Genomic DNA, 26,956 nt, shown 5'->3' on the forward strand with positions numbered 1-26,956 from the left:
AGACAGCATTAACAACATGGCTACTGTCCAAAACAACTGTAAGAGACCCAATTTAACCTAGAAACCTTGAACTGTGCTATGACAAGGCAGAGGTAACACCTGGTTGCACATCGTTAACACATATCAACGAGGAAACAGAATTTGACACAACACCCGACGCTCTCCATTGAGTGAATACCTCACTCTTGCATTACCTCAGTTTCTATCACTCTCCCTCTTCACCTTCTTTGCCAACTTTGTCTTTTGCAGGGTGACCAGTTGTTCCAGTCGTTCCACCGTTACCTGGGGATAGCGACTGGGAAGACAATACCTCCTACTGTCTCGGTTGTGCAATGGCGGACGTGCTTCCTCTATGCCCTAATTTGTCCCTCGCTTTTCTGGGAAAAAATCCAGCCTGGTGGCCGACTGAAGAGCACAGTGAAAGCGAGGTTTATAGGGAACCAATCTATTGATCGATGGAGGCATTTTTCTACCGACGTTACACTGTGACATCAGTATTCACTTCAGAATGAGAAGTTAAAGCTTTCTATTAAAGTTACGGATCTGAATACTTCCTCCTCTCCCCTGCTGGACAGTGACTGAGGCAGCTGTTGGTACATTTCCCTGCCCAAATATGCAAAATAAATAAATAAAAGACAAACCATCTTTTATGCAAAGGTACTATATTTACCATATATGTATATATGATACATGAAGATCCTTGTTTTTTCTTTTATTTGTCAATTAAACAGTGTTGCTACTATATTTTCATATTTTATGTTTGAAATTAGTGTCACCTTCACATATATTGAAATATTTAGTGGGGTGGTCGCCTTTGTCTACAGTGTCTTTTGTTCTTATCAAGACAGGGGCAGGTAATATAAGTTAATCTTCCTCATGACTCTGTTTAGTTCATGGAAAGTGTATTTAAAGTATTTTGGGTATTTTGGGTAAGTGTATTATTTGTCTTGTTCAGTTGTTTTGCAAGTCATACACTGAAATGAGCAAAATAAACCAAAAACATCCATAAATACATTGAATAAAATATATTTAATCTACTGTATATAATGACAAATATACAAATTATTGATATTTTTCATGTTTTATATAAAGATATATATATAACCATATATTTTCCCCAAAAATAAATATATGCTGATTATAGTTTAAGCAGACTTTGAAATACTTATCAGTGTTTATCACCAGTGTATTATTTAAAATTATATTTTTAATATATTCTTGAAGAATGTATAGTCAGATATATGTGGACTCCTTCTATAAATTAATATATAGAATTATATAGTATATGTCAATATGCTGGTTCCATAATGAAAATATGATGAACATGATATTAATTTGGTACCAACTTGAATTTTATTTGAATTTATTATTTAATATCTAAACTCTTCATTCGCCACACTTCATGGCTCTTTAATCTTCGTCACTGAAGAGCAGCGGAGCGATCTGCGTTGATCATCTGACTGCAACGTGACTGTGTGATGAATTAATATGAATTTGGGGATGTTGGAGCAGAGAGGATGTGTCCTGCACCCGCCCCTCGGTGCGGACGGGCGGGGTCTGCTCGGTATAAACAGCCCGGCTGCAGCCTCCTCTGGTCCATCACTGGTCATGACTGGACTTTAAACTATCATCACTCGTATTTCAGCATAGTTTTGTCCTGCAGACTTCAGAGGCAGCTGGAAAATCATAGTTAGTCCGAGTTATTTTGCAGCCATGGCTATCAATAAAGCCATAGTAGCCGTCGTGTTTATAGTGGCAGGAGTTCTGTCGGTGCTTTGTGGGGCAATTTTTCTGTTTGTGGGACCGGCGATCATGAAGGAGCAGATAATAAAGGTACGTTTCAATACTTTTAAAATCATTAAATCCTGCTTAATTTCACTTTTTGGTTAATAAAATAATTTTTTTTTGTTTATTTCTCTTTTGACAAAATAAAAAAAAACATATATTGAACATTTTTCTTTGCAAAATTAGTCAGATTTAAAATGTTTTTGCATGTTTATCTGTAAGTCAAAATAGAAATATAACGTGTGCAGCAGTTCACACGCAGCTCAGCGTCTCCTGCAGACTGCTGCACCCTCACAGACACATTAAGGCTTGTTGTGTCGGACTATAACTCTCGTTTGCGGACACAGTCTGCTCTATCTTTACTGTTGTTAATGTTTTACCCTATAGCATAAAATCTGATTCACTTATAGCCCGAGTAAAGCCAAATGTGGCTGATTTTTTCTCTTTTCTTTGACTTTATTTCTTGTTTATGCATTTGTTTGTTGACACTGTGTCCCTGTTTTCTGTCCTCACCGTTTTTCTGCATAATGTAAATGCTTGGTGAGGCCAAAATAATATAAATAAATGGGCCTTTTTAATTAATAAATAGTTTCCACAGCTTAATTAAGCTCATGGTAACGTAGAGGTATTTTTTAATTTTACTTGTCTTTAGTAAATTCTGTTTTTCTTTATGTTGTGGCACTTTGGAAGTTATGTAATAACACTATTTTCTATATGGTGGCAGGTTTACATCATGATAGAGATCATTTATTAATGATTAATGGTCAACCTGAACATATATGTTTCAAGGTCACCTGACTTGATGTGAGGTGGTAACATTATACCACTCAGCCCACAGTAGCTAATATCAATAATATAGTAATTTTCCAATAATAACTTTTATAATTATCAAGTGTTTGCTCCCATTCACAGGCTATTTTAGGCCAAAAATACATTTCTGTTTAATAAAAGTGGCAAAGACATGAAAGTATTCCACTATAAGTACTGTGACTGCAGTAAAAGTGAGTATAAGCAAAAAAATAAGTAAGTATCTGAAGTAAAAGGACTCGTGGGGTAATTTAATCTATCACAATGTTACAAAGAAAGACACCAAAAAGAAAAAGAAAGACAGAAAGAAAGAAAGAAAGAAGATTAGATCAAGCACATGAAAACAGACTTTCTGTATCAGAGCTTTGTTTTTTCTTCTCTCCTCTCATTAATCATCTGACGACCCCTCAGATTTATCTGGTGACCCTTCGGAGGGGCCCGACCTCCAGGTGGGACACCACTTAGATCAAACAGAAGCAGGAGATCAAGCTCATCCCCAAGATGCTCCGACAGTAAAATGCTGTTAATCAGTATTAACAATCTAGTAATTAACATTTCACTGCAGAGTGAGTACTTTTACTTTTGATACTCTGAATGTATTCTACTCTACATTCTTTTGAATTGTAATGGAGTATTTTCACAGTTTTGTGTAGTTTTGGAGAAGAAATTCAAACTCAGCATTTTAATATTTATAATATTAATGAGGTCGTAATACGAACTCAGAAATATTTATTTTTTCATAAGTGAATAAACAAGCTGTTGAGAGGAAACTGTTTGAACTCTGTTTGAAGCTAGAAAGGTGGCAGGGTCCGCCACATATAAACAAAGTAAAACTGCTGAAACTTCAGTCTATTCAGTCATGAAAGCAAAAAAAACAAAAAAACAACAGACATAAAAAAGTCACTAAATTAAAATTTCTTCCCCAAAACTACGTAGTGCACCTTTAAAAGTGATATTAAAAAGCTGTTTTATGCGCCGTCTAGCAAGAAATTCTGATTTTAAATAAGAAAAATGAGCTTGAATGCCTTCAAATACTTTTCTAAGTCACATTAGATCAATTTATTCCATATAAAACTGCATAATGCTCCTTTAAGTAAATCTGAGCCGTTCTCACCTATCTACCTACACAACACAGGCCGTAGTCAGCAGAACGAGCGGACACTACATTTCCCAGAATCCTCGGCGCAGCGGAGGCGTGACCAGCGGACTATAAATACAGCGACAATAGCAGCATATCAACAACATCGATCAGGGACCATCAAAAAGCCGGCCGGACCGCGGACTGTCACTGAAACGGACCGTGTTTAGAGCCGAGTCAGAACCGCACTCGTCCACCGTCAGCTAACCCCGATTAGCCGCTCAGCTTCGCACACGTAAACAAGCTAACAGTGACTGTCAGGTGTCAATAAAACCAGCTATGGCAATCAATAAAGCCAAAGTCGCCATCGGGTTCATAGTTGTAGGTGTCCTGACCGTCTTTTTCGGGACGGTTCTTACATTTGTGGGACCGATAATCATCGACGACCAGATAGTGAAGGTAAGCGACCGGCGAACACCGATATTTAGCATGTTTGAACCCGTTTTTAACGAGCCGGGTCAAGTGTGTGTAGCCTCTAATCACAGCCGAAGTGTCAAAGGGCTTCAGACGAACAAGTGTTGAACAATAAAAGATAAAAAAAAACGCATACAGGCAAAAAAAAAACCTAATAATTGATAAAATGTGTATTTTTTAAACCGGCTTCTGTACAGCCAGATGATTCGAGGGATTAGACATACAATGTGGCATGTCCCTAAGGCTGTCAGTGTATATTAAAATAATATTAAAATAAAGAAGGCCTAAGGTGGTTCCTATTTAATACAACTGAGCTCTCCTTGGATGCTTTATAGTAGGATTCAGTCATTGTGAGTGTCGGGGTCAGATTCATGCCCAGTGTTAAGAAAGCCTTTATTTTAAGTGTTATCTAATCTTTCTGTGGTCAGGTAAGTGTCGTTTTCTGTGATGTTCGCTTCCTTATGAGACGAGCCGACTTGGCAGAAAGTCAAAGTAAGTCAAAGTTCTCAGATGTGACATGTCGAGGTTTAAAAACCCAAGAAAATGATATGTGTATATTGTGTGTATGTGTACTGTTAATGCACCTGTAAGTCATTCAGCTTAAAGTTTTATTTTAGATGAGTTATAGTTGTGCAGTCTCCTTCAGCTCTGCTGTTATGCAAGAAAATAATTACAACTTGGAGGAACATCTGTGAGACAGCTTTCTCTTAAATTGTTGCTGGCATCACTTATTTAATGGTGTGTCTGCGTATTGTTTAATGTCATGTCACATTTTATACCTTTGACCAGTGTTTTAAAAAGTACCCAAGAGTCATACTTGAGTAAAAGTAACGATATCGTGTTAATATATTACTTTGGTAAAGGTAAAAGTCACCCATACGATTAGTGCTTGAGTAAAAGTCTTAAAGAATCTGATCTTAAATGTACTTAAGTATCAAAAGTATAGGTAAATTGTACATATATTTACAGGTTTTTTTTGCTGATGATATAAATAAAGTTAACTGTGGCTCTGATGCAGCAGAAAATTACAATATTTGCCTCTGAAATGAAGTGAAGTGGAAGTATAAAGTAGCAGAAAATATAAATACTCAAGTAAAGTACAAGAACCTCAAAGAACAATACTTGAGTAAATGTATTTAGTTACATTTCATCACTGCCTTTGAGACGATTTGTGAAAATCTGATTCAAAAGAGCTGCTTTTTGACTCGAGCACTTGAGTAACTAAGTCAAATTCAGAGCTGCAACATGAATTAACTTGTCAAACAACAGAAAATCTGCTAAATCGTGAAGCTTTTCTGCATTATGTAACTTTTTTGGGCTCAAAAGAAGCGGTTTGGAGATGTAACCCCCGACTCTGGGAATCTGTGAGCAATCATTCAATCAAAGTAATCATTTAATTGAGTTAAAATAAAATAAAAACTGTAGTTATAAGATACTAAAAGATGTAGATTTGAACAGATATGATGCTGAGGAAGAAGAAATCCACTTGGAATTAAAAAAAACATGTCTTGGACACAGTCTGTACGTAATCTTGTGGACTCGTACTGTATGATATTATGTAATATGTGTATATGTTGGCTACAGCACAGTAACATGTAATATACACGTTATGCACCAATCTCTCATTGGGAGTACAACTGTGTGTTCCTACAGATTTAATCATGATGGAGCCGAGATGATTATTTTTTAAGCAGAATTGCAAAATATTTCCAATACATGTTAAATCCTTTGGGTTTTTGAGGACGTCTGGGATATTATGTAGGGCATTATTCAGTATTTTCATTTAGAAAATCAACATTGAAAATGACGTCTCTCTCGTCAGAACACAGTGATCGACCCCAAGAACGAGATGTCCTACACCATGTGGAAGGACGTCCCCGTGCCCTTCTACATGTCCGTCTACTTCTTCAACATCCTCAACCCGAAGGAGATCCTGAAGGGCGAGAAGCCCATGTTGGAGCAGAAGGGACCTTACGTGTACAGGTACTCGATTTAAACAAAATGAAGCTCTGATACGCCGAATGTGTCGTATCTCACACGTGCAGTTTTTGCTGTATCGCATTTGCACTTTGTCCTGCGACCTGTAAAGATGTTGCAAGATGCATTCCCAGCTCATCGTCTCTGCGTTGATTACTTTGTTAGTCAAATAGCACAATTCTTCTGAAAAGTGTAAGATGTTTCTCTCCAAACTTTCTGTCTACATTTCTTTTATCGCACCCCTTTAAACCTGATGCACTCTGGCCATAAGCTCCTTATTAAGTTAAGTAGAGCTGTTGCTGTGCGTCTGATTGGCTCAGTTTTGGGAACACTGTGTCCCCCATATACAATATGTGGGTCAACTTACACACTGCGACCTACTCGGCAGAATCCTAGACAATGTTACATAACGACTGTATATGTTGGACGAGGGGTAGTTGCGGTGGACTGCAGCTGTACATTTTGTTTCTTCCCTCTAAAAAAAAAAAAAAACATCCCTCCCCATATGTTGACCTAGATTTTTTTTTTGCAGAGTGATGTGGATGGAGACAAAGTCCTGGCAGGAGCACAAAGATTACATAACTCTGGTTCTTGCTTATGTATCACTTTTCGGCCGCACTCACCTTCCTGCAGAAAGTTAACTTTGACTGAAGTTTAAGAAAAGACTTCTTAAAGAAAAGTTCACCTTAAAGTGAAAGTTTAGTCATTACCTTCCAACCTTGATGCTGATGGAAAGTCGGGTGAAGTTTTGTAGTCCACAAAACATTCGCTGAGCTTCAGTGTTGCAGCATTCTCCTAAACAACTGAGGTAGCTGGGACTTGTTTTAAAAAGGGATGAAAAAGAGAAATAAACCAATAAAATGAGCCCACCCTCTTCAGACGGGCTGCACGCTAGGGCTGTCCCGTTTACTATTTTTTGGGCTCTGGAGCTTCGGTAGTAATAAAAGGCGAAATATTCGAAGTGTCGGTTGGGGAACGAGGGGGTGCTGAGCGCGACTTTTGAAGGACTTGGCCAGACATTTCTGCAAATTTTGCAGTTTGCCTTTATTGATTTGGTCTACATTTAGCGAAAAAAGCAAAAAAAAGGACTATCTGAATCCCAAAGTTGAAAACCGAATACCAACCCATTGAACAAATATCCGAATAGTCGGATATGTTTATGCTTTTAGATTAGCAGCTACATTGAAGATTTTGACTAAAAAAAGCTTGAAAATAACCTCTTAAAAAAACCATCTCCGATACAACTGAGACAGCTGAAGTCTTCTCGAAAAGTAATATAAACATATCAGCTAATTTCAGTTTCATGTACACGTGCAAACAAAAGGAACACACACAGTAAAATAAAAGCTTTCGAAAAACATGCACACACAAGTGTTATCTTGTAAGGAACCTTTACCTTTCACGTGCAATGGCTTATCAAAGTCTGAAAGCCGTAACAATGCCAGACACTTAAAGGAAAAGTTCACTCAAAAATGTAAATTCAATCATCATCTCACCTCCATGCTGATGGAAAGTCGGGTGAAGTTTCTGGAGCTTCACAGCAAAACAGCGCAGCAGCATTCTCCTCAACAACTGCCTCGTCGTTACGAATTTCAGACTTTGATAAGTGATTGCACCTTTGAGGAAAGGTGCAGGTTCCTCACAAGGTAAAACTTGTGTGTGCATGTTTTTTTTAAAAGCTTTTATTTTACAAATCAAATGAGTCAGTCAGAATCAGTACATGTAATAGCTCACATTTACAAGACAAGGCCGCCGCTGTTTTATATTTTCCTAATTATGAACGAATCCCATGGAAAGACCAAAACTAACAAAGTGTTAATCCGCCTCTCGTTATTTTCGGACTTCCTGTCTGTGGCCTCCCAGCCTCAAGCCCATTGGTTCCTACTGAAGAAGTCAATCTTTTAAAAACACCTCCAAGATGTTTGGTTTCATTAAAAAGGTTCAGTTATTTCCTGCAACAGCTGCTCATTATTGTTTTTAATCAAAGAGAACAAACAAGAGGAAATTAGCCGTTTGTTGGAGACTTTTTTCAGCTGAAGGTTAATTTACATCTGGTGCAACAGGACTGTGTGTGTCTGTGTGTGTGCGTGTGTGAGAGACAAGATAAACTACAGTGTGTCTCTTTTCATGAGGGTTATTGATGTTTTGAGGGTTCAGAGGTCAAATAATGTCCACACATTTTTTGTTAAGACAGCTTTTCTGTTAGGTCTTATCTAATCTCTTGAGATAGGTCGGTGGTGTTTTTTCTTCACATTTGCAGTGCGGTTATAACTTTCTTCAAAGGTTAGCTCGATCAGCATTGAAATCCTTAACACTTTGGAGTCTACCACTAATACTGGTCATGTGTTGTTATCTACACACATACTAAATGCCTGCTGTCTTGAGTTTGACAGCATTGCAAAGACAAAGACAAAGACTGAACATGTTGAATCTGACCAAACATCCTCCAACAAACACAGCCCGTGGCACAACCAAACAAACATCTGTGTTTCTTGGTGAATGTTTGATCGGTGTGCGAAGGGCTCAGGGCCACCGTGCCTTGGTAAGAACATCCATCTGAAACTGTACAACTGAGGGGAAACAAAAATGACTCTTTGTAAAGTGAAGGATTTTTTTTATTTTCTTATGAACCTGAACCATTTGAACACATTTTTCTTTGTTTTTTCAGGAAGCGCATCCAGAAAGACAACATCACGTTTCATCCCAACTTCACCGTGTCCTACAGGGAATACAGGCAGTATTTCTTTGAGCCGACCATGTCTGCAGGAAGCGAGTCTGACGTTGTCATGATTCCCAACATGTTGGTGCTGGTAAGACATTATTCTCCCCGGCCGAACACACGTTCTCCGCTTAATTCGCTCACAGTCCTTCAGTTCTCTGCTTTCTCCCATCCCATCTGTGTTTTCAGGGCGCGGCAGTGATGTTGGAAAAGCTACCCTACCCTGTACGTTTATTGATCAGTGCCACCTTCAAGACTTTCAAAGAGGGGCCCTTCCTGAACAAGACAGTAGGGGAGCTGATGTGGGGTTATGACAGCGGACTGGTTGATTTCCTCAATAAATACCTGCCCGGCATGCTGCCCGCTTCGGGAAAGTTTGGCCTCTTTTCTGAAGTGAGTAGTTAAAAGGATTTATGATCCTCGCAGGAGTACAATTTTATGTCCTGCATGCCACAGAGGACACCATGCAGACGAGAGACATATGTGAAAAGTGTTAGTAGGATGTAGTATATGCACACTGAATACAAAAACAGAACGAAATGTTCTTAAAATGCAATCATACTTGTCAAAATTACCCAATTTTGAGTGGTTATTTGTGATGTCCTTAAATTTAAAATTAGAAATAGTTCAAGCACTACAATGATGATAGTCTGAGGAGTTTATTGACCTCTTGTGACAGTTAACAACAACTTAGAGAATAGAAAGCAACTTTGGAGTTTGATTGTTTTGGAGCAATTAAAACTTGTTCAGTCAGTTAATAATCTCATGCACATGAAGTGTAACGTTGAACTACATCTTTATTTAGTTCAACAACTCCAACACCGGCCTGTTCACCATCAACACCGGTGGAGACAACATCAGGAACGTCCACAAAGTCGACTCCTGGAACGGCCTGACGGAGGTGAGACGCCAACAAGACACCTACGGGTTCGTTTAATGATCATGTGTATATTTTGTAAAAACCATCCGACTGTCCTCTCTGTTACCAGCTGAGCTACTGGCGCACCCCTGAGTGTAACATGATCAACGGGACAGCTGGACAGATGTGGCCTCCCTTCATGACCAGAGAGAGCACTTTACCTTTCTACAGTCCCGACGCCTGCAGGTAAAAGTCTTTTCACTCTTCTTCGGTTTTCTCTGACTTCTTTTTGTATATGTAAAGTATAAAACCCTCTCGTCGTGTTTGTCTCTCAGATCTATGGAGCTGGTTTACCAGCGTGACGGTGTAATGAAGGGCATCCCTCTGTATCGATACGTTGCGCCCAAGACGCTGTTCGCCAACGGGACAGACTACGCCCCCAATGAAGGCTTCTGCCCCTGCAGACAGTCCGGTCTGCTGAACGTCAGCACCTGCCGACAAAGTGAGTAAACACTTTCACATATTCATCCGTATTACCTCTTTTTTTTATACCCGATTGATTGAAGGTTTAAAAATTGACGTCCTGCAACCTTGTGACCCCTCAGATTTATCTCACGAAGCTTTTGTTGAACATTTTTATTTACTGTTTGATGATTTAATCTATTTTACGTACAAAAAAAGATGAACTTCCAACTTAAATCTCAGCTCAGGTCGATTACCGACTTGTTAAACTATTCGTACTTGAGCTTATGAAATAATATCACAGCAGGGACGCGGGAGGTCGGTCACAGCTCGGGGTGCTGAGCTGAGTATTTCCCTTATAAAATTGCTCAATTTTGTGAGTGGCTGAGTTGGGAGATACTTTATAAGCTTTGTGAAAGGCTGTCTGTGAAAGATTCTTCATTATTTCTTGTTCATGCCTTCTTGTAAAATCAGCACATGTTAAACATTAAGTACTTTATTTCTTGACTTTTCAGCATATTATTAGCAACATGTTGTCCAAATCTCTCTCTGTGAAATTTCAACAGAATGGCAGAAATATAAAGATAAAATTAGCATGGTCTACCATACAAGCAATATACTGACTATTGTATAAACTTAAATCATTTTAAGAACATACTGTAGTGGCTCTTGCATGTGCTTTTTCACCATTTCTCGTCCCTTTCACAGACTCTCCGTGCTTCATCTCCCATCCTCACTTCTACAATGCTGATCCCGTGCTGCTGGACTACGTGCAGGGCCTACATCCCAACGAGGATGAGCACGGCCTCTTCATCGACATTCACCCAGTGAGTGCACACAGACACATGAGTCAAGCTTTTAAACAGATTACAACAACAGCTGGTTTAAGTCGCAGTGACCACAGTCTTTGTGGTTAAACCTGATAATAACCAAATACGACACACGTATGGGGTCGGGCGTGGCAGTTGATGGTTTTAACCGGTCTAGTGAATCATAGTTGACCAGAACAGACGCCTCACGACGTCCCGACAGAAAGACAAGTTTAATTTAATTTAATTTAGCGAGTTGGTGCAATATATGACTGGATGGTAATCATCACATCCTCTCCAACATTTTTATGGCGCTAATAAATCCGATTTATCTCGTTAAATTGTGTAATAATGTCGATGAAGTGTATTCTTGCGAGTCTGATTTGATAATGCATTTGCCCCGAGGTTTAGACGAATCATTCAAAATAGGTGTTTTGTCATAAAATCACTTAAATTTGTTTATAATAATGACATATACAAGAGGAAACACAGGGACACAGGATTAGAAAATGTGCTTTTATTTTTAAGATTTACCTAGCTGAACTTTTACCAAAAGGCTTTACATGATACTGAATTTGCACCAAAGATGAAAAGATTTGATTGAAAGAATGGATGTGTCGTTTTGTCACAGTATCAGAAACAAGAAAAGTCATCACGTGACATCAGATTGTTTTAGTGCGGCTGTTGTCAGCGTCCTTGAGGCCTTGTGTCACCATCTTGAGCAGATCTCGACTGATTACATGTCAAGGACTTTCACACTTTGTATCTCGCGTCATGGTCAGGTGTGAGTTTTTATCTTTTTGGGATTATTGGTCAGAAGAATCTCAGGTCAAGTGTGGGCGGAGGGTTTCATCCTGTCGAGTCTCCAGATCCATGATTCGATGTGATTTTTGATTTTAAGGTCACGATTGGATTTGATTTTCAATTTAACCTTTTTAAATTTTTTTAATCCAGGCACTAACAACTTTGCCATTAATACACTATCACACACAGATTTCTAAAGCTCATCAGCTCATTTGTTTTGTGCTCTGACAACTTACATTTACATTTTTAGATTCTTCTTTACAACGATAGGAGTATTTTACAACAACAGCTTGACTTTACCCTGGTGGCTTTTTGCAGGTTTGTGTTAGACAAGCTCCAATAATATTCACCAACTCAGTTTCGTACAAAAATGTTTCTCAAATCTGTCTTGTGTAAACCGTCTTCCTATCCCTGAAAAAGACAATAAACCCAACATCTTCATTGTCTCCGTACAAACAGGATATGTGTCTGGAAGCAGCTGCACACTAACGCTAAGCTAATGTTTTTTTTTCCTTCCCTTGGAGGGCCGTATCGATGCTGTCTTTGAATTCAGTGATTGTAACTGACAGCTAATTTCTCAAATTCGAGAGGGCTGATATCGATAACTTATATCTTATATTATATTATATATTATATTATCTTATATCATGTTAATTAAATGAAGCGTTGTGGTGCTACAGAGATGCCCCAGCCTACAAATCATATTCTCTAGACGTGAGGAAAGATCCTTATTTGGTACAAAACTCCCATCAACATCATTTTCATATTTGTTTGAGTGAAAAGTAAATGCAAAGACAGATTGATGAATGAGTAATTATCTTATCTCTCCCTGATAAGAACTCGCAGAGGTTAAGACTCCCCGGTTTAAAGGAAGTCACTCCTCTACAGGCAGATTCTCTCGCACAAAACGTGATTATTATCGTTCAATTTAAAAGTTATCAGCGAGTCGAGCTGATAATCATTATCATCCTATTTGTTGGTGTTGACCTACTGCTGATAATCTAGGTAAACCGTGTGGCGGAGGCTTCAAGTTAATGTTTACTTTTTGTGGCAGTCATACATAATCGTCCCAGAAAAACACCACGGTGAACTCGATGATGTCTGATTTTTATTGCCGTACGATAATGGTAAAAGTGCGCTGATGATAATTACATCGTTCTTTGAGTACACTGACAATGTCAGGGAGAGATAAGTTTGATGTAACACTCCCATAATTCACCTTGTGTCCAGTTCCTTATGCAACTCTGCTTGTGTAAACCTCATCAGCAGAGTAGTTGGCTGTAATCCGCGTTGTGATAAGGTAATTGGAAATTGGGCTATTGCTCTGTAATTGCAGGTGTTTGTGTGTTGAGGGTAGTTAGAAAACTTTCTATTGCTCCAATAAAAGATCATGTTTGATAAGAAGACATTTTCTAAAGCTCACGCACGCCGTTTCCAAGTAATGAGAGAACAGCGGACATCAAATCCTAGAATCCCAGACTGATATCAAGTTAATAATTAAAGGATGTCTTTCCACGCTGTAGCTGATGACATGACGGCTCACAGTTTCTGTTTGTCAAGTTGACATCTAAAAGTCCAGAGGCTTTATCCTCCTGACTTCAGCCCATATTAACTGTTTTATCAAAGCAACATGTCGAGAACAGAGCTCTGAAATGTGTTTTATGGACACACAGTGCTAAAACCTTCATGAGAGAAAAAAGCGAGAGCAACATCTTAATGTATGTTTGCAATTAAAATGTTTCCATCTTGAATATTGACTCCAGCGCCCAGTGAGCGCTTGTCAGACTGACAGTGGCCAGCTATTGGCAGTGTAGTATAAAATATAAAACAGCGGGTTCGTAATGTCGAATTTGTCAGCTCAGCATGGGGGCACATTTAGAAAACCAAACGCTGAGTTATTCGCTCCATCTGGCTTAAATCATACAGAAGTGTCATACTGGGAATTATTTTAAACAGTGAGTCAGTGTGATCATAAGGGAGTGGCTATAGTGGTTATTTGGACACGGGTAAGACGGAGAAAAAGGAGCTTTGAGGGGGGAAATGAAATACAGGATACATGTGGCTGGATAGAGAGCAAGCAGAAGTTTGATATTGTACATTGCGAGGTCTTAATCGCCATAAACATTTGATCTAATGTCCTTTATCCCTCTATCCCTCCTGCGTTTTTCGATGTCATGAATATGTAAACCTACCACGAAACCCATCCATCTTTTTGTTTTATGCTAGTATTTTAAAACGTAGATGAACTCTCTCTAATAACCATATTCCTACATAGAAAAAACCTCTGCACAGGACCAGATATACTTCTAATCTATATACTTACATGCAATGCTCTTAAATTAAGTTAAAAACTATCTTGAAACACTAACCAAATGAATGATTGGAGCACGTTTCTATAGTGTAAAATCCTCCCTGTTTCTCTTTTCTTCCGTGTTGTTACTGTAGAAAATGTCATCTGGGGCTCAAGGACATTTCATTTCCTGCAGCTTTATGTGGTGAATGCTTGATTTCCGGCTCTCACGTGCCTGAACATCAAAGTTCAGTGTTTGTGTAGCTGAAAGAGCAGCAGAGACGGCTGAGGAAACATTATGCACAAAGGAGCTGCAACAGAGGAGCAGTTATGAGAGTTTACATACATTGTTCACAGAGTTTATGTTTTACGAGAATTCAAGGTTGCAGCCGATTCTTAAAGTCCGACGGTGTTGTGATGCTGATCATGAGTGAGGCAGATGGTAGGTCCATTTCTGAGAATAAGACGTTATTGTAAGAGCTTTATCAGAAATGCCGTCTGAATGAATCCACATTTTGAGGATTCCTCTGAAAGTGACTCCACTCTGCTGGATGTGAGCTGGAGGTCTGGACCGGGCTGCAGAATTTGTTCTGCCAGAAAAGGACTCAAATGTTCTCGTCAGCGTTAATTTGTTGTGGATTTCTGGTCAAGCAGTCGCTGATTTCAAACTCTCCATTGGTTCCTCAAAAAATGTGTTTTCTCTGGTTCAGATTAAGGAAGATGAGTTCATGTGATGACAACGTATCGAATATCTGTCGAATTTACAGTTGTTAGGGTTGCGACCAGACATGTGGACTCAACTATTTTGATGACTTGCGACCTATCTGTGTTTGTTTTATTTTTCCAGTTTAGTTTTTTCATTAGCTCTAGATTTAATACCTTGTCTTTTGTCTTTATAAAGACCGGATCCTGCGGGGGAGACTGCCGTATCTTGAGTTTAAAAACTTGACTTAACGAAGGAGTGAGCTGAACTTGACTTGATTCGCCTCAAGTAAAAGTAGGCTCGTATGAGATTAACTGTGCCTCGCCTGGAAAAGCGGAGAGCAGCAGCGAGCAGAGACCAAAAGCTGCAGTCAAGTCGGATCCAAGTCCATAAACTGAATATTTGGCAAGTTTTTCCTCACTCGAATCGAGGGTCTAAGAACAGAGGACGATGCTCGCTGTACAGATTGTAAATCCTAAGGCCATTAAAGCAATCTGGTTGTGATTTTCAACATTTGGTGATGATGTGGAATGAAATGACTTCCTGCAGTTTCAAGCAGCACGACAACAGCTTTCAATTATTGAGCTGTCAGATATTGAGACATCATATCTGCTTCACGTCTGTACAGATGCTATTTAAAGGGGCACCGTGTTGTTTTGGAGAATAAAACAAACTCAGAATTTTAATATTCACAATATTAACGAGGAAATAAAACAAAATCAGAAATATTAAAATGTTCCATCAGTGAATAAACAAGATGTTCTCAGAGGAAAATAAGGTCAAGAACACTGTTTGAAGCTAGGAAGGTGGCAGGGTCCGCCACATATAAACAAAGTAAAACAGTATGAAAGTGAACTTCTGTTTATTCAGTCATGAAAACAAAAAGAGTTTGTTTATTTGGTTTGTTTCAGCATAGAAATAATCAGTCAGTGAAGATCTTTCTCTTCTAATTAACATTTCTTCCCGAAAATCTCACATCCTGTTTACCAGCAGATTTTGTGTTGCTAAATACTTTAATATTTAACTCAGTTAAATGTTAAGATCATTAGTCTACAAGTATAATATAGAATATTGTTTGCAGTTTATAATATGAATGTCACTCAATCAGTCACACATGTTTTCTTGTAACAGAATAAACCTTCAAAATCAGGAAAATCAAATCAAAATCTCTATCAAACGTTAAATCTAACCACTGTGCATGAAACGGGACGATAACATCTTCGGGAATCGGTAAACTGCTGCAACCATCAACAGGAATTCTCACTCTTTGCAAATGAATGTTTCAAAGCCTGGCTCGTTAAAACTGAGATGTTGTCGTGCAAGAATATTTTCTGACAGTTTTATCTCACTTATTAATTTTTTTGGTCATGGAGTCCTTGGCTGAATGGACTGATGCCAAATCTGTATTGCAGTCGATGTAGTCGTAGGATTTCCTTCTTTTGTTGACTGTATTTGGTTACATGGGAACATCTTTCTTTTTTTTTTTTACAGTCACGTAAAGATTTTAACTTGTTCCACTTCTTATTTAGAAAGTGGTCATTGAGAGCGTTTTTATTCCCCACCTGAGATTTGTTAAAGCTTCTTTTTTTTTTCCTTTCCCAGCAAACAGGTGTCCCGCTGAACGTGTCCATCCGTCTGCAGCTCAACCTCTACATGAAGAGAGTGTCAGGAATTACGTAAGAAAAGTTATTCCCTGAACTGCTGTCACGCCATTAGTGTTTGTCATGTATTGTGTTTTATATCTGTTCATTGTTCAATACGAACGTCTCGAGGATACTTCCTGCTTTCCTCACCATTCACGATGCAACCTTGGAGTTTGACGCCGAGTGTCCTTGTCCTTGCAGAGAAACTGGCCAGATTTCCGAGGTGGTGATGCCAATGATCTGGTTTGAGGAGGTAAGTCGTTTATGTCTTGCTTTTAAAAAATAAAAGTGTATTTTTCCTCTCACACACATGGAAGCAGTTGTGGTTTTCTTGACACTGGACAGAACTCTGACACTTTAAACCCTCCCGGCGCTACCAGTGTGTCACCATCGTTTCCCCCGCTGTGCTGTAATTATTGTTCAGATCATTTTGTACCTGGCACAGAGTCCGCAAGAGACGAAATGTTCTGCTTCTAGTTTGATGCCCCCAAATGAAAACATCTGTCCAGATCCAGTGAAGTCACACATTACTCAGTGTTATGTAATTACAGATCATAAAGTTCCACATGTTCATCTTCTGACTGTAATCAAAAGGTCAACATCGAGTTATGCTGTGAAACCAGAACTAATAACATCTAAAATGGCCCTTTTCTCAACATTATGATGACGATGTCGACTGAAGTGACTTTTATTTACTAGTTGTTCAAACACAAGATGACTTCTTTAAATGTTTTGGTTTGTCTACAACGTGAAGATATTCAGTTTACTGTCACAGAGGAGGAGAGAAACCAGACAATACTCACACAATAACAATAACCATCATTAATCATCGGTAAATTTATAGTTAATTAAACTTCAGTTAATAGATATTTCACTGTTGACAAGCAATGAAATGTTTTATAAACATTTAATAAGCAAATTGTTTATTTTAAAGTTGCACCTGATGAATACTGTGTAGTTCATCTGTTGACCTTTACAGTAGTTAATAAAGCTTTATATTGTTTGTTAACAACCAAATAACTAAAAAGGTTAATTAATTATAAATTTAGCATTTTTTCATGACTGTTTTTATGAAGTTGGAATCAGAGAGAGACTTTTTTTCCCCTTGTAAAGTTACCCAAACCGATTAATTGATCATTAAAATAGCTGGTAATTTATTTGATAGTCGACAACTAATTGATTAATCGTTGCAGCTGTTATCATTTGTGATTTTTGAAAATGTAGATAATAAAGTCCAGAGTCTGACTTTGCAGTAAATCTCCAGAAAAACTGAGAATTGTATCACCTGTAGTTTCAATCATAAACAATAATTTGAAGAATTATTCAATTAAAGTAAGTAAATCAAGGTAAATGTAGAAATATCACTGTTTAGTAATAATCTGTTGCTTGTATTGGCATCAAACAGATATTTAAAGGAAATGTACTCGTATGCAAAATGGACCATTTCAGTACAACGTGAAAAATAATCAGCATTGGATCTGATTGTAACTAATTTATATGCTGCAGGATAAGTTAACCTGTAATAATGCATCTTTTAATTAGCTGATTTAATTCTGTATTATTCTGAATCTGCAACATTTGCCTTGAAAAATGTGGAGAAAACTAGAAGTATAATGCAGCATTAAATTGGAATACAGTGATTATAAATCTACTGTAATGCTGGAAATTACTGCATGATGCATAAAACATGATGCATGATGCATGATGCATATTACTACATAAAACGCTGATGTGACAATATAATCCACCACCGTCCACTCTTATTTTTTGCCTTGTTTCTCCCTCCTCAGAGCGGCTACATAGACGGCCCGATCCTCAAGACGTTTCACACGAACCTGGTCATTCTTCCCACTGTGATGGAGTACATGCAGTACGGCTTCATCGTCCTCGGCCTGGCGACCATAGTAATCGCCGCCATGATGTATCGCAGAGAGAAGGTAAGGCTGCCACACAGCACGCGGGCTGGTGTCAGTCGTTACGTCTTTATAACTGCATGTAGCATGTGTACGCATGTTCTCCCATTAAGAAAAACAGAGAAAGGAGAAAGTCTCCACGCAGTCACTCCTGCTTCTCTGCTGACATGTATCTATGTAACACTCTAACATCAGACTTTATCTACAAACTGAAACGCTCACCCCCCTTTGTCCGACTTCATAAACTTATTAATAATAATAACGCTCCTCCATTAGCTGGTTGTCTTCACACTGATGGCAACATGTGAAATATTATAGCAGTAGGGCTGTTAGTAAAGACGGATCTTGTGTTGTGTCGTCCTCGCACACAGTGGTTGTTTTGAGCAAGTCAGCAAAAGTTTGACCACAGAAGTAACTGTGAACCTTTTAAATGTGTTTATATTGTGTTATCAGATGCAGACATGGATTTACAACATCACAGTTTTATAGCAACACTGTGAATGTTCTTCAACATCTTCTTAAGATCACTTTGGGAAATAGAAAAACATTTTTTAAAGGTTTAGTTTGACATTTTGGTAAACACGCAATTTGCACTATCTTGCCGAGAGTTAGCCGAGAAGATCGATCCCACTCTCATGTCTGTGTGCTAAATACAGTTAGCTTAGCTTAGCTCGCTGTTTTCCCCTTGCATCAAGTCTTTACGCTATGCTAAGCTAACTGCCTTCTTGCTCTAGCTTCATGTTTGGCATACAGACATTACAGTTTTATTAATTTTCTCCTCTATCTCTCAGCAAGTGATGACAAATTTCTGATGTCTGCAAGTTAAATATGAAGCTAAAGCAAGGACAGTCAGCTTAGCTTAGCTTAGCTTAGCTTAGCTTAGCTTAGTTTAGTTTAGTTTAGACTAAATGGTAGAGGAAACCCTTGTGGATTAAACAACAACAAAAAATTAGCTGAGAATTATTGTCAGGAAAGCAAATACAAACTGTCTTTAAACCAAATGTGATGCGTTACGAAACACGTTACGCTCGATGTTATATTACCGACCAGTTAAAGTTAATGAGTGTTGTGTTGACACAGCGCTGCTGTCGTGTTTTTATGATGCGAAATATATCAGATGAAGACAGTCAGCAGCCTGTTGAGTTGACCGAGGTGAACCGAAGGTGCATATTTCAGTGAAATGGTTTGAGAAATGAGCGCTGGCAGGTTTATGATGGTCTGAATTGATGTTTTATGTTTGCAGAGGCGTGTTCCCGGCCCTAGAACGCATTTGACAGGGGTGGATAACCCCGCGGTGTGTAAAACTGTTAGATCCTAAACAATCTGGTTTCAATCATCCAAATCCAGAATTCAAATCAAGCCGCAAAAAATGTTGATCTTCCTGATTTTCCACTTACTTTTGAGTCAGATTCTTTCTTTCTTTTTTTGACCGACAATGATCTTACATTTCTTGTCCTGCAGCAGCGGTGACAGCTGGTTGTGGATCATGTTTAATCGGATTTCCAGCTTTTGCCAAGAAATTCCCAGGTTTAAGCTTCTTGGATGTAAATATTTATGTCCTTTTCTCAGTTCTGTAATCAAGAACTATGGACAGTAAGCATTATGATTATGTCAGCTCAGACTTTGGGCTGTAAAATGTAAAAAAAAAAATTTAAGTAAACTTGGAGTCCAACTGCACTTAACTGAGCGTCATATGTGAGGGCAGACATGTTGCTTTAAGTCTGAACATCATTAAAAATGTGTGAAGTGAAGGAAACAGAAAGAAGAAACTCCTTTCACGATGTAGAAGAAAAACTGCATTTATTGTGTTTATTTCAAGCATATTTTCTGTCATGCACATTTCAGATTTCAGCTTTCCTTATCTCTTCTATCTCATTAAGTCTTGCTCCCTGATAATCAGTCCATCAGAAGTGCTGTGGAGGCAAACAAGCCTTCACATTTAATTGTGCACGATGACGCTGAAAAGACGCCGAATTAACCGGTCGCACGTCCTCTAAATTAACTGCATGGTCGAATCAATAACTGGCAGAAAATGACTCCTTGCATGAACTCTAATATCTCTGCACATCCAACAATCTCAAAATTAAAACCTGACGCTGCTGGTTTCCGCCTGCGTAACAACAATTAATCAAACCAGCAGCTATTTGTCTTTCTGTATTTTTCTGATTGGCTGACGTTTAAGACAATTTGGTCATCTTTTAGGCCTCCCATAATGAGCAGATAAAAGATTCACATGACCATGAAACAAAGGACAAAAGTTTCATGAATAATTCAGGTGGGTGCGCGCACAAAAGCATACACATGCATAAATGTACTTTTGATCGTTTGTGTTTAAGCTGAAGCAGGAAAATTAGATTTTTCTGTTTAACATGCATGAATCACATGTATCTGACATGCAGACAACAAATATGTATGTGTGGTGGTCCAAAGCACGGTGAGAACACGTTACAATGTGTCTGTGTTTAATGAAAATGTGGATTTCTATGTCTGTTTTTTATTTTCTGTTTCTTAAAACAAAGCTTTTTGGCCTTTTGTACACACGTAATCACCATTTTAGGAAGCTGAAAACTGACCTCTTGGGAAAACTCCTGCGAGAGTGAAGATATTCAGAACCTCTGTTTTCAGTGTTCACATCTGGACGGGCAGAAACGTAATGTTTGGATGTTTGGAAACGATGACCACACGCACGTTTTTGTAGCATCAAATTCAAACCCCGGGAGTATGCGTTATGTCCACCCAGCTGCTGTCTGACAAAAGATACAGAAGTATCCGCTGCCGTACCGCCAGACTGCAGAACAGCTGCTTATACCTTGTTTCCTTGATTCCAAAACGTTGGGACGCTGTGTAAAATGTAAATAAACACAGCATGCAATCATTCGCAAACTTACTGTGTTTACCGACAACACATCTACGAAGTGTTCCTGAGCCCATGTAGTAAAACCTTTTATACAATCATGTGTTTCACAAAGCGGTGTATGTCGCTCCATCCTTGCTTGTGAACGACTGAGCCTGTTACCAATCAACCTGTTTACCTGTTACCAGCATTAAATGCAGAATAAGCAGATATTTACAAAAAAACAATGAATTTGATTAGGTAAAACATTCAATATATTGTCTTTGTACTGTTTTGAGTTAAATATAAAGGAAGGAGAAACAAACAGTCACATTATTTTATTTATGTTTTACACAGCGTCAAAACTTTTTTGAAATCGGTGTCGTACAGTTTACAATTTTTCAAGTGACCACGGTATAATAAGAAATGTTCACATTACAGCTGCTGTAAGCGTTGTTGTCGTTTTAGCTAACTTCCTGTTCATTTTGCAGTTAACGATCCTCTCCCTCCTCTCCGCGTCGCCACATGAACTTGCAGCGGTAATCAGCAGACGGCAGCAAACAGGAAAATCCTGCTCTCGGTGTGTTCCCCGAGCGGACAGGACCGTCCTGTCCTGATTGGAGGAGAGACACGGGTTACCGACCGAACACACTGTATCAGTGATTACTGCTGAAATAAAGAGCTGTTTAACGCTTACTTTGATCAAAATAAAACACTTACAGCAGCGTTAACTGCGTTTACATGAGCGTTAGTGTCGTGGTTTTGAGTCTTTGATCAGACATGCCAAACATCCTGGGGGCTTTTCCATACACTTGTGCTTGACTCGGTTTGACTCAGTTCAGCACGGCAGGGGTTAACATTTCCATTACAACAGGGCTACCTGCTTGAAAGGGGGTCCATCCCCGGGGCGTGGCTCAGCCCAACTCGCCGTGGTAAAACTGGGAACGGAAATGCAAATCTGCGTGGCTCGGTTTGACTCGTCACAGCCAAAAGTGGCGGTCAGTAAGCCCCCCTGGTGTCCCTCGAAGTACTCCAGGTAGCAGATCCAGGTTTCTGAATAACGCGGACAGTGATGGTAGTGGTCGGAAAGGTGAACAAAGGATATGACCGCTTCCTGTCTGATGGATTTAAAGGTTGAAAGTCTGGAGTGTTCAGCTGCGTTCATGCTCACTCAGAGTATTTCTGCTGGATGGTATTTTAAATTTTAAAAAGCTCCTGTCTTCTTCCTCTGAACACTTTGTAACGGCCTCTTTCTTCTGTCCTGACACAGAGAAATAAACGTGACGGTGGTGCCTCATCAAACACTTCACCCGGGGAGAAAGACCCTCTACTCCAAGATGACACGGACTGATACACACACACACAAACAAACACACACACATTTACATAAACACACACAGCTGGACTTGTGGACTCGCATCATTCCAGTGTCTTGAACTGAAACACTGTCACTAGGTGCTCTGCTCAGTGTATTTTTTAAAGCACAGGCGAAGCTTTGTCATAATTTGCTGTACTGTAAAAGTTTATGAAACTCTCTGAGGCCAAAGACTCATGTTCACTTTGTTAAATGTGTTAATGTCGCGGCTGCTGAGGGTTGAGACTGTGTTGTCTCTTCAGGCAGAGCGACTGAAGACACTCTGTCACTTCGAACCACTTTTTGTATAAAGTAAAAGTACCAGGAAAAAAAAAAAACACTCATCTCCAGTTACGCGTGAAACACGTGTTCACTGTGCTCTGCTCGGTTGTTTGAAGATCATCAGCGTTGATCCGAAACATTTTTATAGTTTTATCACTTCAGCAGGAGCGGCAGGAGACGGTCACCGCGCTGGCTGGCTGCTTTTTAAAGAAAGGTTTCTGTATCGACAACAAGGGAGCTTTTCTCTGTCTGTACAGTGTTTTAAATACCAATGTGCCTTCATTCAGGGGAAACATTTCTGTGTGGGACTAACCTCTCGTATTTTCATGTGCACTAAAAGGATCACAGAGATGAAACTGAATTTGTCGTCGAGGCTCAAGCGGAGAATCAAACACTCGAACGCCCTCGTCTTTGTACACTACTGTCCTCTGTAAAGGCGTGACTGAATATCTTTAAATGGTTGTGGATGATGCGGTTTTGTGTCAAACGCTTCCTCCTTGTTGTTGTTATTGAGTGAATGAATGAAGAGAAACTTTGAGATAATAAATGTGCTTTTGTTTGAAATTCTACAAATGAACGTGTGATCTCCTTTTTTTCAATCCCTCTTCGGGGTGTTCACAGCAAACAGACTACCAAAAAGTTTGATTTAAGTTTAGATGTGAGAAGTCAATTTCTGAGCGAAGAGGAGCTTTCTCAGGGTGAAATCACATCTAAACTCTAAACTGGCAGTTCATACAGAAACTAGATCACTTGTAGACCCAAAGTGACCATTAGAAGATCAATACATCAAGCTTAGTTCCCTGAGAGATAGAAAAGCAACGTCAATTTTATAAATAAAGACTGCAAGAAGGCTGTCTTGTAGTGTCTCAGAGGGCGAGAGTTGTTTCTAAAACACTTCTCAGGAAGGAAACAAGGCCAAACACTTGACGTGGACACAAAGAAATACCTGCTAAACTTAAACTTCATGCAGAAAAGACCTTTCTAGCGGAAGATATGCCCAAAAAACACAAGAAGTGACAGTTTGAGGTAAAGCAACTAAAAAGGATGAAACCTGACATCATAACTCTGGAGCCAAGAGAGCGAGAGACTTGACATTTTCAGGCCTTGTGACGAATATTGTTCTCTGCCCACACACCGAGTTTCATGCAGGACCTTTGTAGCAAAAAACACCAAAAATTACAGTGTTGGAATAAGGCAAGAAAACGGGTGAAACTCGACATCATAACTCTGGAAGGAAAAGAGCTCAGTCCTGCAGTAAATGCTACATTCAGGAAGTTACTGGACTATTGACTGATTGATTGATTGATTGAGTGTCCTGTCGACTGGTATCCAGCCCACATGGGCTTACAACACTCCAGACAGAAGCAGCAACAAGGATAGTTTGATAGATTATAATATGCAGCTCAAGAAAAATAACAAATGTATTTATTAACTTAAGATTTCCATCTTTTCAATTATTCTTTTCTCGTATATTCGATCAATAAAATACAGCCTCACACAGCAGCTGCACTCAGCTCACCAGAGGAAAAAAGAAATAGACCTGGAGGGTAAACGGGTCGTCCTGCCCAGGTTAAAGCATCTAAAGACGCTCGTTATGAGATTTGACCTTTAGTTAACTCCGGTCTTGCCTTCCCCCCTGGCAGAAAGTGGCCCGGTCAGGACCGGCTCCAGGGGTTTCCCTTGGGTTTGTGTTGCAGAAGAGGTCAAAGAAGCATTTCTAATTGCTTTGTCATATTGCTCCAGCAGTTTGGCTTGTTTTGTCCAAACCGGAGAGGGGAAAAAGTACTCAGGAGTACTCATCTTTTTGAATGTGTGTGTTGTGAGAGGGTATTTTATACACAAACCATGTTTTTCCTGAACCCAACCAAGTATTCTTGTTGTTTAAACCAAACTGCGACAGAAAACTTGAAAATTTCGTATTTCATTGTCGAGATAATCGCAAACATCCTCGGCCTGAGCATCGTATCCACACAAAAACAAGTCTGACGTGTGCAAATACTACAGATACCAAACTAAAGACCAATAGGGAAATGAGGTGATTGCAGTGAGGAAAAACTTGCCAAAAAACGTTTTAGGGAGAAAAAAAGATGGAAGAAACCACAGAGGAGGGATCTGTCTCCCAGGACGAACAGACATGCATTAGATGTCGTAGTTTACAAATTGCATTGACAGAATATCTGTAATTATATAATATATGTGAAGAGTGTGGATCCAGGAGGACAACTGAGCAGGTCAAGCCTTCGCCAAGTGTCGCCCGAGTCACACTCCGCTGTGGTGACTTGGACGAGGACAGGACAAGATAATTAGCAACAAAAAACATCAGAATATTTTGAATTTTATAAGGATGTTTACCGTTTCTGTCGTGGAGTCTCGAAGCAAAAGATTCTCTGGACCAACCGGAGTGTCATTACATAAATCTTGAATCTGTGACATCAGACACACCCTTCCTTTTCACATTTACACCCAACTTGACCTAAATTATGACGAATTAACTCATTATTTCATCGTGCACTCTGTTCCAGCAGTTTTATATCTGCAGTCTGAACACAACTTGTTTTCCCTCTCAACTCACTTTACTGATCACATTATACTGTGGGAAGCTTTGGGAGCGCCTGTAAGCCTCTTTGAGCCTGAACTCACCACGAGCACTTTAATATCATCAGCGTTATTTCCACACGAGGCATCAAACCTCTCTTTATTCTTTCTATTCCCTCTCCAAGTGTTTTATTCAGACTTTGTGTTGTTCATGTGAGCTCATGTTATCCACACAGCACCCCTCTCGCTCCACCTGTCTGCCCCCGGGTGTTGAAAGTTGTTGTGTGATAATACAGGCTGATAATCCTTCGATCTGAATGGAGGAATTTGACCTCTTTATCTGTAAGACAGCCTTTATCTTCGGTGATAATGACTTCCACTTCTCCTAAGAGACACGCAGCAGGGTTGTAAGTCAAAGTCTGGTATAAGTCTGTCTGTTGGTGTGTTTATGTAAAGCTTGTTATATAGCTGACATTTGTCCAGACAAATCCAGGAGGCCGGGATAAATCCGTACAAATCTTTAGTGTGGAGTTCGGTTTTGGTGAACTTTTACCTGGAAATTCATGCCGTTGAGCAACAGTGAGCCGTCTTCAAAGTGTAACCTTCTATTCCCTTGTGAATAAAGTTATTTATTTGTTGTTTGTCATTGAAACCAATACGGCAATCCTTCAGAGGCATAGAAGACTTTAATCTGCAGTTTGCTGAAAGATTTAAAGACGGCTCTGATCTTAGTTTGTCACCCTCTCTGTGTTAACCTTCATGCCTCTCTGTTGGGGCCTTTTGCAAATTTATGTCTGCTCTGACAGCAAAAAAAGGTCTCTGCATGGAAATCCACAGGGGTCTTCATTCCTCCCTTTAAGTTACGACGACCCGTAACCAGCAGCTTCTCAGTGTGCAAGCTTTAAGTAACTATCATGTAAATGCAGAGCTGCAGCAGCACACATGCCCTCCAGATATCTACCGCAACTCGTGGATGCGCTTCCCTGTCTTAAATTGAGTTTTTTCAGATGCGCTCTTTGGATGGGGATGCATGTAAATGTAAAAATCAGGGTCATGATAGATCTTAAACACAAACAAACAACAAACATCAGTAAGTCAAAAGAGCTGTTGTGCAGGATTCTTGGTATGTTAATCTGAATGTGTTGCCCTGAGGGGTTTCCTTTTAAAGATCTGATCTTTGGAGCTGTTTGGATGAATGATCTTTGGGTGTGGGAGGTAAGTGGAGGTGTTGCGTCACTTTTAGGATCTTTTCATGCTGATTTCACCCTGTTAAGTGTTTGTGTCGGTGCGCTGACACATCAAAAGTGGTTTCTCTAAAAGAGATCTTTCTACTCTGACATAATAAATGTATATTTTAATTCAGCAGGATATTACTGGAGTAGACAAATACTCTGCTCAGCTGCAGCTCAACATCAACAAAGTTGGACGACCTTTAAAAACTTTTCTGCACCTTTTCAGCTAAATGATGAAGGTTAAGAACAGCTCATTTCTCATCTCAAAATGTGCTCTACCAGACTGTAAACACAATAAATAGACCCCCGATTTAACTTCTCTTGTTTTAAAATTGAAAATAAATGTCACAGAAAAGTGTTTCCAGTGGATAAAGGATGAAGTACGTGAATCACATGT

At 39.3% G+C, this 26,956-nt stretch overlaps 1 protein-coding gene across 5 annotated transcripts; it reads left to right on the forward strand.

Annotated features, from left to right (window-relative positions):
- The first annotated feature begins 1,619 nt into the window (after positions 1-1,619).
- scarb1 (scavenger receptor class B, member 1) lies at positions 1,620-23,369 on the forward strand. Of its 5 annotated transcripts, none has more exons than XM_084339725.1 (14): positions 1,620-1,833; positions 5,967-6,127; positions 8,790-8,931; positions 9,030-9,233; positions 9,646-9,741; positions 9,830-9,945; positions 10,035-10,201; positions 10,870-10,988; positions 16,370-16,443; positions 16,612-16,663; positions 18,201-18,347; positions 19,567-19,617; positions 20,526-20,598; positions 22,427-23,369. In XM_084339725.1, exons 1-14 carry the CDS (start codon positions 1,714-1,716, stop codon positions 22,432-22,434), a joined length of 1,530 nt encoding a protein of 509 aa, XP_084195851.1. In that variant the 5' UTR covers positions 1,620-1,713; the 3' UTR covers positions 22,435-23,369. The 5 variants fall into 5 exon arrangements, with proteins under 5 accessions (XP_084195851.1, XP_084195850.1, XP_084195852.1 ...); XM_084339724.1 differs by lacking the exon at positions 1,620-1,833 and adding an exon at positions 3,810-4,129; XM_084339727.1 differs by lacking the exons at positions 1,620-1,833; positions 19,567-19,617 and adding an exon at positions 3,812-4,129.
- The last annotated feature ends 3,587 nt before the right edge of the window (positions 23,370-26,956 follow it).

This window comes from Pagrus pagrus, assembly GCF_965226575.1.
Source record: "Pagrus pagrus genome assembly, chromosome: 19".
NCBI lineage: Eukaryota > Metazoa > Chordata > Actinopteri > Spariformes > Sparidae > Pagrus > Pagrus pagrus.

What these genes read in the sequence shown, in the direction of transcription:
- scarb1 (XM_084339725.1), top strand. Translation starts at nt 1,714, where the DNA reads ATGGCTATCAATAAAGCCATAGTAGCCGTCGTGTTTATAGTGGCAGGA. An exon ending in CCTGGAACGGCCTGACGGAG is followed by an intron (nt 9,742 to 9,829) that starts GTGAGACGCCAA and finishes CTCTGTTACCAG; the next exon opens with CTGAGCTACTGGCGCACCCC. An exon ending in CAGGGGTGGATAACCCCGCG is followed by an intron (nt 19,618 to 20,525) that starts GTGTGTAAAACT and finishes GTCATCTTTTAG; the next exon opens with GCCTCCCATAATGAGCAGAT.